This window comes from Somniosus microcephalus, chromosome 6, assembly GCF_052327205.1.
Source record: "Somniosus microcephalus isolate GS21.2 chromosome 6, FLI_Smic_1.0, whole genome shotgun sequence".
Taxonomy (NCBI): Eukaryota; Metazoa; Chordata; class Chondrichthyes; order Squaliformes; family Somniosidae; genus Somniosus; species Somniosus microcephalus.
This window is the reverse complement of record NC_140992.1, coordinates 198,752,333-198,765,119: the sequence shown is the minus strand read 5'-3', so window position 1 is coordinate 198,765,119 and position 12,787 is coordinate 198,752,333. Positions and strand designations below refer to the sequence as shown.

The window sequence follows — 12,787 nt, the reverse complement described above, 5'->3', positions numbered from 1 at the left end:
TCCACTTTGCAGTTGATACTGGATAAATCTGTTTTAACAATACGCTTTTCTGAAACTACTCAGGCAAGCAGGTATAACACCTCAATCACCTTGAACATCCAATTATAGCAACGTATGATAATGAAGATAAGATAATTTAGTCGTTCTCATTAATCACATTGGTGATCAACACCACTATCTGCAATCCTTCCAAGTGCAGTGAGTGGGAGACACGCGTTCATCCTCTGCACAGTGCCAACCTATATTTGCTGAAGCTGCTGTTATCAGTGGGTTGCCTCCCTTCTGATGGGATTTTGCCATTGCCTCCTACAGTCTACAATAATGTGGAGTCTCCTTGAATAAGTGGACTTTCTGAGATCTCCTTTCTCCCAGTATGAGTGCTCAGAACTCTACATTCCATCATTTATGCACCTTTGGTTATGGTTAACGAGTGAGTAAACTTAATGACATGGATAAAGTCACTCAGCCTGTGCACAAATGTGCTGACCTCAGCAGCTAACTCCGGGTCAGTTAATTTACATAATTTTGTCTTGCTCCAAGTGAGTGACTCGTGACATGCAGGGAGCGCAGGGCTGCATTATCGAGCACCATCTATCTGTCACTGTGTTCCACCAGGCAATTGTCTGGTAAACAGGAAGATACACAAGACAGTGGGAAGGTCCCAGAGTGCTCGGGGCAGCAGGCAGTAACTTGTGAGAATTTATTTTAATCGGGAATGTAGCCTCGCGTTCAGCATCTGATCCTAATGAGTTACTGAAGCTCCAGCTGCATTATGGGGCATAATGAGCCAAGCGCACAGCCTCTGCACGAGCTTCAGCCTCTTCCCACTTGCTCCGCCCCCACCCACCTCGTGATCGGGCGCCTTGGGTGCAATGTAGGCCTCAGGCCACCACACCATCAAATATAATGAATCCTGATTAACACACACTCAGCAAATTAACGCTTGCCCTCTATTGGCTATTTCCTTGTCAGTAACATTCTTTCTTTGTCGTTCTTTTACAGATCTTTAATCCCCTTAATTCTGGAAAATATATTAATGGAAGGAAATTTTCAAGGACAGAGTAAAGTTGGTGAAACAGAAAATATAATATTTTACATTCTAAAAACAGAAACTGAAAATTTCACAGGATTCCAGTTTCCTAATTCAGATACGGTGAGTCTGTTTGGGATTCTTGTGGGGTCAGTTGGAAGTGTGGAGAATGTCACTTGTGGCCCAGTTAGAGGACTTGTGGCAGCAGGAGTATCTGCTCAGCCATGCTGTGATGTATCACTCTTCTCAGTACTGCAGTTTCTTGCTTTAGTTATTATTGATAATAATTTGAATGTCTGATGTTCACTTGCTTTATGCTCCGCCCAGCCCCGCACACACTTCTCTCCCCATTTCTTGACTGAGAAAATGAGTCCTTGTCCCATCCTGAATCAACAGCACTGATATTGATGGGGAGGGGGTTGGGAGGGGAGCTGGGGTGTTGGGGGCGGTGCTGAGGTGTGGGGGGTGGGCTGGGTACGGGAAGCTGGGGGCGGGGAGCTGGCAATGGAGGGGCGGAAGTGTGGGGTGGGTAGGCGGGGGGGCAGGGGGGAGCTGGGGTCGGGAGCAGGGGCGGATGGGGGGAGGTGGGGGGTGGGGGCAGAGAGTGGGAGCTCGGGGTGGGAATTCTGGGTAAGCTGGGGGGAGCGGGGGCAGTTGGGAGCTGGGGGCAGGGGGAGTAGCTGGAGTTGGGGGGTGGGGGAGTGGGTAAACTGGGAGTGGGGGGTCTCCGGGTGGGGGGTGCTTGTAGTGCTGGGAAACCCAGCAGATCAGCAACGGTTTTACACGCTTCAATAGAAAGTAAAATCCAGCGGAATGTAAAACGAGCGGCCGTTTTGCATCATTTTCCCACTAGGCAAGTTAGATTAAACTTCCCCCAGATGTTTTCTCCTGTAGCACTGAACCTGAATCCTACTCCGAGCAGAGCAGAATTCCAGCAGTGAGTTCAAGTGGCTTTGGGGTGATCTCAACAATTATACTTCCGATGTTGTGACCCAACTTCCATTTACTGCTTAAGCTTTCCACTCTCACTTGTCTGACGGCTGTGATCATTTGTCTGGCCTCAGGCCCCTGTTACCAGTCGTGATAAATAACCCTCACAGCAAGTGTCCAAAGTAACCACTTTCACCCAGCCAGACTCTTTGAGCATGTTACTCCTGAATGTAAGAAGTGAAATGTCATTGCAGATTGTAGCCAAGTAATTTATATTTTTATTATTGAACATAAAACGCAGGGGAGTCTTTCTACCTTGGACCCAGCGATTATGATCAAACTGCCGCCAACTCTCCTGCACAACATTCGTAACCACTTTAATACTACTACATCTCGAATCATTGTTACTATATACAGGAATGCAGCACTGTTCCAGGTAACGTTATCAGAATCAGTTACTCTTTTCTAAGTGTGGAATGAGAAGATGGATTTTATCAAATGGCAGTAAGAATATATAACCTTACTGATAATGATGTCAATAATGATATCACTTTCTGCATGCTACTCATTGAGCACTTTAACTGATGAGATATTTTGAGCTATCTGTGCACATTATTGAAACAGCTGTTTAACTCTTGCTGTGCCGAGTTGCTGGATTGACCATGGACTTGAAGGGATCATTACAAGTCCTAGCCCTTTTGGGCTACCCCAGATCAGGCGTATTCCCCAGACGTTCACTTTCAACTTAAGTTAGAGATAGCCGAATTCCATAAGACGATTAAGTGGGTCTAAAGGTTCAGGCTATCTCTCCCTAAAAGAAAGGAACGACTGAAGATGTTACTATAATCCAGATAGTGCTTTTAATAAGTTGAACTAGACTAATGTGACACCCTTATTTAAAAAGGGCAGTAGACAGAAGGCTGGAAACTATAGACCGGTTAGCCTAACATCTGTGGTAGGTAAAATTTTGGAGTCCATTATTAAGGAGACAGTAACAGGACATTTGGATAATCATAATTTAATAGGACAAAGTCAGCATGGTTTTATGAAGGGGAAGTCATGTTTGACAAATTTGCTGGAGTTCTTTGAGGAAGTAACGTATAGGGTAGATAAAGGGGAACCAGTGGACGTAGTGTATTTAGACTTCCAAAAGGCATTTGACAAGGTGCCAGACAAAAGATTATTGCTTAAGATAAAAAATCACGGGATTGGGGGTAATATTCTGGCATGGATAGAGGATTGGCTATCTAACAGAAGGCAGAGAGTTGGGATAAATGGTTCATTCTCAGACTGGCAATCAGTAACTAGTGGTGTTCCGCAGGGGTCAGTGCTGGGTCCCCAACTCTTTACAATCTATATTAACGATTTGGAGGAGGGGACCGAGTGTAACATATCAAAGTTTGCAGATGATACTAAGAAGGGAGGGAAAGTAGTGAGTGAGGAGGACATAAAAAACCTGCAAGGGGACATAGACAGGCTAAGTAAGTGGGCAGAGATTTGGCAGATGGAATACAATACTGGAAAGTGTGAGGTTATGCACTTTGGCAGGAAAAATCGTAGAGCAAGTTATTATCTTAATGGCAAGAAACTGGAAAGTACTGAAGTACAAAGGGATCTGGGGGTCCTGGTGCACGAAACTCAAAAGGTTAGTATGCAGGTGCAGCAAGTGATTAAGAAGGCCAATGGAATGTTGGCTTTCATTGCTAGGGGGATAGAATATAAAAATAGGGAGGTATTGCTTCAGTTGTACAAGGTATTGGTGAGACCGCACCTGGAATACTGCGTACAGTTTTGGTGTCCATACTTAAGAAAGGACATACTTGCTCTTGAGTCAGTACGAAGAAGGTTCACTCGGTTAATCCCGGTGTGGTAAACCACTGTTATCGTTCACAACCGTTCACTATTGTTACACTGTTGTTATCACTGTTTACACTGTTGTTATCACTACACAAGGTTACCTCTTGCCACGCACGCTGTTATACCTAGGCATACCTCAGCTGACTCCGCCCATGGCTCCGCCTGCTTGCCCAGGTATAAAGGTGACCGCTTGGCTAGTATTCTTCCTTGTTGGAACCGATCACCCACGAGGGTGGGCTCTGTTATTTAGCCAATAAAAACCTATAGTTACTATCTTAACTCGTCGCTTTTCATGGAATGAATTGATAGGTATATCAATTTTATTGGCTAAATTTTGAAATGTATGGACCGGAGCAGCCAAACGACCAGCCAAACGGCCAGCTACAACAGCCCCAGCAGCCGACCTGGCTGTGAGCCCTCCGACCGCCGTACCTGGATCTAAATCCACAGGCAGCGAATTCAGCCCTCGACTTCGATTACTGGCTGAGCTGCTTTGAATCCTACCTGGTAGCCTCCGGCGTGCCATCGGAAGCCGACAAACTAAGAGTTCTGACCGCCCAGGTGAGCCCTAAAGTATTTGCACTCATCCGGGACCTTGATACGTACGAGGAGGCCCTCGACCTGCTAAAAGAACAGTACCGGAGCCCAGTAAATTCAATGTATGCCAGACATCTCCTAAGATCCCGCTCGCAACAGCCAGGAGAGTCTGTAGATGAATTTTTACGGGCGCTACAAACACTCGGCAGGGACTGTGACTTTAAAGCTGTATCGGCTGCACAACATGCTGAAGGAAATATCCGTGATGCCTTCGTGAAAGGCCTTCGGTCCGACTACTCACGGCAAAGACACAAAAAAGCTGCAACCCTTAACCAGGCGGGGAGACCTGTGGCCTTCTTCTCAAGGACACTCCAGGGCCCTGAGATCCGACACTCTTCTGTCGAGAAGGAGGCCCAGGCGATTGTGGAAGCGGTACGACGCTGGAGGCATTACCTGGCAGGCAAACGATTTACCCTCCTCACCGACCAGCGTTCGGTTGCTTTTATGTTTAATAACAAGCTGAGGGGCAAAATCAAGAACGACAAGATCTTGAGGTGGAGAATTGAGCTCTCCACCTACGATTACGATATCTTGTACCGGCCTGGTAAACTCAACGAGCCCCCAGATGCTCTATCACGAGGTACATGCGCCAACGCGCAAGTTGATAGACTGCGGACCCTCCACAATGACCTCTGCCACCCCGGGGTCACTAGACTTTACCACTTCATTAAGGCCCGCAACCTGCCCTACTCCATCGAGGAGGTCAGGACCATGACCAGGAACTGCCAAGCCTGTGCCGAATGCAAACCGCATTTCTATAGGCTGGACAGAGCAAGCCTGATCAAGGCCACCCGCCCCTTCGAGCGCTTGAGCATCGATTTTAAGGGGCCCCTCCCATCCTCTGACCGTAATGTGTACTTCCTCAACATTATTGACGAGTACTCCCGTTTCCCCTTTGCCATCCCCTGCCCAGACATGACCAGTACCACGGTCATCAAATGCCTGAACGACCTCTTCGCCTTGTTCAGGTTCCCGAACTATATACATAGCGACCGGGGCTCATCCTTCATGAGCGAGGAACTTCGCCAGTTTCTGCTCGCGAGAGGTATTGCTGCGAGCAGGACCACCAGCTACAACCCCCGGGGGAACGGCCAGGTGGAAAGAGAGAACGCGACAGTCTGGAAGGCCGTCCTCTTAGCCCTAAAGTCTAAGGACCTCCCAACCTCTCGCTGGCAGGAAGTCCTCCCGGCAGCGCTCCATTCCATCCGGTCACTGCTTTGTACCGCCATTAACGCCACCCCTCATGAGCGAATGTTTGTTTTCCCCAGGAAGTCGACTACGGGAACCTCGCTACCAACATGGCTGACTTATCCGGGGCCCGTCCTGCTGCGGAAGCACGTAAGGACCCATAAAATGGACCCCCTGGTCGAGAGGGTGGACCTCCTGCACGCCAACCCCCAGTATGCCTATGTGGCATACCCAGACGGGCGGGAGGACACAGTCTCCTTGCGAGACCTCGCACCCTCGGGCACCCCTGAGATACCCCCGTTATCCCCCACCACTCCCCCAAACCCAGCTCCTGTAGGCAGCATGCCGGAACCCCAGGAGCCTTCGTCGACCACGCAGACACCAGCATTAACATCGGATACTGCACCACCGCCGCCGCTGCTGCGCCGATCAGAAAGGCTTACGAGGCCTCCTGATAGACTGACATACACGAACTGGTAGTACACTTCACCCCGCCGGACTCAATTTTAAACAAGGGGTGAATGTGGTAAACCACTGTTATCGTTCACAACCGTTCACTATTGTTACACTGTTGTTATCACTGTTTACACTGGTGTTATCACTACACAAGGTTACCTCTTGCCACGCACGCTGTTATACCTAGGCATACCTCAGCTGACTTTGCCCATGGCTCCGCCTGCTTGCCCAGGTATAAAGGTGACCGCTTGGCTAGTATTCTTCCTTGTTGGAACCGATCACCCACGAGGGTGGGCTCTGTTATTTAGCCAATAAAAACCTATAGTTACTATCTTAACTCGTCGCTTTTCATGGAATGAATTGATAGGTATATCACCCGGGGATGAGGGGATGGACATATGAGGAGAGGTTGAGTAGATTGGGACTCTACTCATTGGAGTTCAGAAGAATGAGAGGCGATCTTATTGAAACATATAAGATTGTGAAGGGGTTGGATCGGGTGGATGCGGGGAAGATGTTCCCGATGATGGGTGAAACTAGAACTAGGGGGCATAGTCTTAGAATAAGGGGCTGCTCTTTCAAAACTGAGATGAGGAGGAACTACTTCACTCAGAGGGTGGTAGGTCCATGGAATATGCTGCCCCAAATAGCTGTAGAAGCTACATCATTACATAAATTTAAAACAGAAATAGACAGTTTCCTAGAGGTAAAGGGAATTAAAGGTTACGGGGAGCGGGCAGGAAATTGGACATGAGTCTAGGTTCGGATCGGTCATGGCCCTGTGGGTAGCGGAGCGGGCCCAGGGGCCGTGTAGCCTGATCCTGCTCCTATTTCGTGTGTCTAATTCTGTTAGATTCAGGAGATGGTTCTGTGATAGTGGATTGGCAGTTAGGATCAGATCAGCCATGATGTTATTGAATGGCGGAGCAGGCTCAAGGGGCCGATTGGCCTACTCCTGCTCCTATTTCTTATGTTATTATGTACACTTCCAGATATTATGAGGGTCCGGAATACCCCCCCAGAATTCTGCAGAATTTGGGTTCGCGAGTTTATGCAGATTTACTCTGAGACAATTCTAAAAATATAGGCCTAGAAATTCAGTATCGCCATGTTTGGGGCGCTACAGCCGGGCGTTCGCTAAATTTAGCGCCCGGCGCAACTTAGCGCCACCTTCGCCAAAATTGAGTTGCATCGCCCCAAGAGGTTGCTGCTGCGCTAAAGCAGGCGATGCACGACTATCATAAGGCGCTAAGCCGGCGAGCCGAGGCGCTAACACCGAGGGCGGGCGCAGCGCTGGTGCCGTGAGTTGCAGATTGAAGGCAGACAAGCTGGCGCCAGTCAGCTCTTAAAGGGGGAGGGTGGACTTGTTTGGCTGCCACGCCCTGCACACTGCAGCCCTGAAGCAAGGCCTGACCATTGCTGGATCATCATTTCTACGCCCAGGACCATGCAGAAGGCTAGGGAGCGAGCGGAGCGCTTTAGCGAGAGTGCCCTGAGGCTACTGGTTGGCGCAGGCGACCTGTCCTCTTCCCTGACAGTGGGAGGAGGCCACTTCCCAGTGAATACAGAAAAGCCTGGAGGGAGGTGGCAAAGAGGGTGACCACCAACAGCATGGTTGCCAGGACTCCACTTCAATGCAGGAAAAAGTTCAACGACCTCACTCGGGTTGTCAGGGTGAGTACCCTTTCCACTATCCTGTTCATCCCTGCATGTGCACCTCAGTTTCTGGCCAAAGGGCCCTGAAAGCCCCAATGCCCAGCCCTCATCCAAGAGCTATGGGACTCTCATGAAAACCACTTGCACATTCAGCACTTTACACACTGTCAGGGCTATTCCACCATGGGTGGCAGTGCAGGCAAGATCAGGGCTTGACACTGTACTTAGAGGCCGTCCTTTCTCTTGCAGGGCAAGCTGGCCCACAATTGCAGGCAGCAGCGACGGACCGGAGGAGGTTGTCCTGACCTCAAAGATCTCAGCGACCTGGAGCAGCGCGTGGAGCGCATTATGGCAGGCCGGCTGATTGGCCCCGTCGCCAGTGGAGATGCCGACCCTGTTCTGGACAGCAATGGTAAGGTCATCACCATTTTGACACCTCTCTTTCCACTTGTGCCTCACACCAGCATCCTTTGCCACTATTGAACCAATGCAGTGCATAGCAGCACTTATGCCTCCCTCGCTGCCACCCTGTCCTCACTCTAAAGCAACTCCTCACTCTAAAGCAACTCTTGTGCCTCCCTGCTTTCAGATGCTGATTCGCCAGGTGAGGAGGCAGGCACTCAAGCTGCCACTGTCAGTGATTCTGAATTCGAGGAGGAGGAAGAGGAAGCCGGCCCATCAGTGCCACCCTCAGCCGAGGCAGCCCATGGCCATGATGGGGGCAAGTCTTCCCTGGAGGGGAGCAGGGGGAAGGGTCTGAGGAGAGTGAAGCTCCGGGGCCCAGCAGGCTGCAGCAACGTGGGAGGGGTGGGGAAGCTCGGCGGCCTTCTCCCCTGAGGGTGAGTGTGGCCTCCAGTCCTGCTACGATGAGCGCAGAGGAGGTGCGGCTCCTTGGTGATATGGGCGCCCAGGTTGAGCGCAGGCACACTGAGCTCATGGCTGCAGTGGCAAGGATGCCTGACTCCATAGAGTCATTGGCAAGGAGTGCTCAGGAATTCAGGGCAGCACAGGTCAGGAGTCTGCAAGAATTCAGTGCAGCACAGGCAAGGAGTCTGCAGGACTTCGCGGCAGCACAGGCGGCTTCCAGCCAAGTACTCAGTCGTGCCATGCATTCACTGGCTGGTCTGATGCAGACACAGATCAGGGCCACACGGGCACTAACTGCTGCCACCCTTGCTGGATCGGCCAGGAATTGCCAGGGCCCTTGCCGCGCCGCAGCAGCCCAGCAGTCTGTGCTTCAGCAGATTGCTGTGCATGCTGCAGTGCTGGCCTGTGCAAGTGCCAGTGTATCAGCTGACCAGAGAGTGCCTGTGCTCTGTCAGATTGGCAGCATTCCTGCAGCCAACACTGTCACTCCTCCACTGCAGCTGCCACCACCCGTAGGACAGTCTGCTGCCGCCCAAGCAGAGTTGGAGCAGTCAGCAGCCGGGCCCTCCAGGCCCAGAGCTGGTCCAGGCCGTCCCCCAAGGGTATCTGCCGTCTCACCATCTGACCCTCAGCAGCCTTCCCCCAGCCTTGCTGCAGCCACTGGGGTCCAATTGAGGAGGAGCTGCAGGGCAGGAAGGGGCCATTCGCGGAAGCGAGGTGGATCACCCTCACATGAGGAAAAAGTAGAGGATGTGGCCAAATGTAGCGTTTATATATGAAGGCTGAGAATGTTTTCTTTATATATGAAGGTCGAGACTTGTGTTTGTTTTTTATATGAAGGCCGAGGATCATGGTCATTTTTGTTTAACTTTTTTTCATTTTCTGAAGGTTGTGAGAGCCAGTTATGTCTCTGAGTGTTTTTTGGGGGGTTTATCTGAATTAGTTTGTCATGCGGGAAGGGCACAGAGTTTGCACAGTAAATAATTTTCTTTAATCACATTGTCCATGTTTGCACTTTCAACTGTTTGTTGCCTTGACCGGCTGAAGGCTTGCAGAGCGGCTCCATCCATGTTCTTTCATTGGCACAAGCCATTCCCTGAAAGGGGGCCTAGAACCGAGTTGCAATAAGCCGCCGACGGACGGCCCTTGCACTTTGTGCCTCCCTCCCATCTTGGTGCTCCTCCTCCTCCTCCTCTGGTGGTCCTCCAATGTCTGCTGGCAGTGGCTGAGTCCTGAGGATAGCCAGGTTGTGCAGCATGCAGCACACTACAACGAAATGGGAGACTCGCTCAGGCGAGTACTGTAGGGCTCCTCCGGAATGGTCCAGACAGCGGAACCATTGCTTGAGCACGCCAATTGTGTGCTCAATGATGTTCCTAGTAGCTTGATGGCTGTCATTGTATTGCTCGTCAGCAGGGGTGCTGGGCACATGAAGTGGGGTCTTCAGCCAGGTGCACAAAGGATAGCCTTTGTCCCCGAGAAGCCATCCTCGTGGGTGAGCCTGGGCTTCGAAAATGTCTTCCCACAGATGTCTGGCACAGGATGAAGGCGTCGTGGCTGCTGCCTGGAAAGTGGGCATTGATAGCTAGTATGAGCTGACTGTGGTCACACACCAACTGGACGTTGAGCGAATGGTAGCCCTTCCGGTTGCGGTAATCCTTGGCATTCTCTAGAGGTGCCCGCAAAGTCACATGCATGCAGTCAATGGTGCCCTGGACCATGGGGAAGCCCGCTATTCCTCCAAATCCCATTGCATGCTCTTGCTGCTTGTCCAGGGTCATGGGGAAGGAGATGTATTGACGTCTCCTTCTGAAAAGGGCATTGTTCACCTGGCGGATGCAGCAATTTTACGCGAACTGGGAGATGTTGGCAATGTCCCCAGTAGCGGATTGGAAGGAGCCGGTGGCATAGAAGTTGAGAGCCACCGTCATCTTCACTGCCACCGGCAGAGATGTCCTGCTCCTCAGCTGTAGCTGCAGATCTCTGCAAAGCAGGTGGCAGATCTCAGTGACCACCTCCCTTCTGAATCGCAGCCTCCGAACACACTGCTCCTCAGACATGTTCAGATATGAGAACTGCTGGCGGTATACCCTGGGTGGGTAAGGCCTCCTGTGCCGACGCCTGTTGGCCCTTCTCCGTCTGGCCATGACTGGTACTCTCTCACGGCGTCTCTGAGCCCTTTGAATGCAATGCAGTAAGCCAACGTTTCCACCCATTGCAGCCCCCATTATATGTGGCGACTCAAGGCTATGGCACTGAAAGTTAAATCCAAGTGCAAAGCTCTGGCCTGAAGCCAGAAGTACCTGTGCGAGCGCTGAGTCAAAGCAGAAAGCTCTCTCCCTTTGTCTCTCTCCAAATATCCGGCTCTCACACAGAAGGATTGCCACAAAATGGCTGCCACTTATAATGCAGGAGGAGTCCCCTTTAATTAGCGTCCCCCGCGCCCCGCAGCGACTGGGAACCGTTCCCCTCTAACAGTCGCTGGGGGCACCAGGCGCACAGAAGGGCAGCGTCACTGAAGTTCCGGTTCGGGGCGCACCAAGGGCGTTGCACCATGAAATGACATCAGGATCTGCACGCGCAGCTGAGCAGGTGCTGCGGTTTTGTGCCGCTGCTAAATCTTGAGTGAAGTTCGCGAGAGGCGCAGATCGCGCCGCGCCCGGGCGCTAGCCACTTAGTGCCCCACTTCTCCTCCTCCTAAGGCGCTAGTGGCTGGCGCTAACAACTGAATTTCTAGGCCATATAGTTTAATTTAAGAGCCTACTTTCATTTAACAGCTGTTGAATCAGTCGCAACATTAACAATTCAAAATACAGATAGCTTACCTTTCTTATTTCTCAGAGATCCTTATTCTCAAATCTTTACTTAGTTACATTTCTACATTTCTTACTTATTTCTAAATCCAGATTATCCACCAAAATCAATTACTTTGATTTCCCGAGACTCATAGTTAAAAACTTACAGAGCTGCCTCTGAAGAGTTGAGAAATGCTGTGCCCGTTCAGCGAGTTCTGCCTTTCTGTTGAAAAGGTCTTATTTTTATACCCTTTTGGCAGTGGTTTCTTCTTTGAAGTTCTCTGCTGATGTCAGCTAATTGTCTTTATTCATTCTCTCTTTTGAAAGCTTTCTATTCTTACTGTCAATTCAACTATTGCATGCATAATTATGTCTATACCTTTAGGTGTTTCAAAAACCATCATAAAAACAATATGACAGCTATCTTTATTTGATGTCATTCTTACAAAATGCTTTCATTCAATTCTTAATATTCGCTTTACTGGTTTTTAGCAGACATTGTGACTCCGTGCTGCTCCAAGTTCAATACAAACACAATGTAATTGCTTGGTGTCATCTATTGAAGTAATATCTTCAAAGGGTCCTTGTTGGTATCATATTTACCATATGTATAAATTAAAGACACTTCAACTAGGGTGGTTCATGCATTTCTAGCTATCTCAATTGGTTGCATATTTAATCGTGTTTCCTGTCTTCCAAGTTTAACATAAAACTATTTGACCAGCAAGTGTTTCTTTCACTTGATGTCATCTTTTCAAAGGCACTTGGTTCTTTTAATGTTTGTGTTTCTGTTCTACCTGTTAGTTCTTAACACTTTAAACTGGGCAATTTCATTGTGTTGGTTGCAAACCGTAGACATTTTGGAAGCACCAATGGTTTGCTTCAATCTTTCATTGTTTTAGTATTTTTAACTAATTCCCATTTCAAAGCTTGTTTACAACTTTGTTATCAACTGATCTTTATCTCAGAAGCCTGTATTCTGTTTACAGCCTGTGTCTCCAAGGCTTTAGATTTTTAAACCCAGTATATCATGAATTAATAATATCAGTATTCTGTTCATATTATGGTGTATCTTTCTGAGATATGGCGTATTCCCTCACAGAATCGCCAGTGTGTTAGGTTAGTGCACCTTCTTGACTGAGGAGGATAACGTGGGTGGGCAGGGGGTAAACGATGCTGGGGGAAGAAAATGGGGCAAAATTACAATCTGCATTTAAAAATGATCATAAAACTTTTTTTTCCTCAGAATCTTTCTGGGGGCCAGGAATATCAGTCGGTCTGCAGTGCATCACTCCTTAAAACAGGTGACTTGTACATTGTTTGCTAGAGCAAACAGGTACATCACTGTCCTCATGGACGACAGGGAGTAACAGGCCCAAGCTTTAGGTTTCCATCAGATGACAGAACTCCC

At 49.4% G+C, this 12,787-nt stretch overlaps 2 protein-coding genes across 2 annotated transcripts in view; one reads left to right on the top strand and one right to left on the bottom strand.

The window, feature by feature from the left end:
* The window catches only part of LOC147116322 (adhesion G protein-coupled receptor G5-like), a 793,199-nt gene that overhangs the window by 79,989 nt on the left and 700,423 nt on the right, over nt 1–12,787 (bottom strand). The gene's annotated exons all lie outside the window — the stretch shown is intronic.
* The window catches only part of LOC147116327 (adhesion G protein-coupled receptor G2-like), a 38,329-nt gene continuing 26,314 nt past the window's right edge, over nt 773–12,787 (top strand). The window contains exons 1-3 of the mRNA XM_085989551.1: nt 773–867; nt 1,003–1,153; nt 2,262–2,396. Coding sequence (XP_085845677.1) covers nt 773–867; nt 1,003–1,153; nt 2,262–2,396 — 381 coding nt within the window. The remainder of the gene's footprint in view (nt 868–1,002; nt 1,154–2,261; nt 2,397–12,787) is intronic.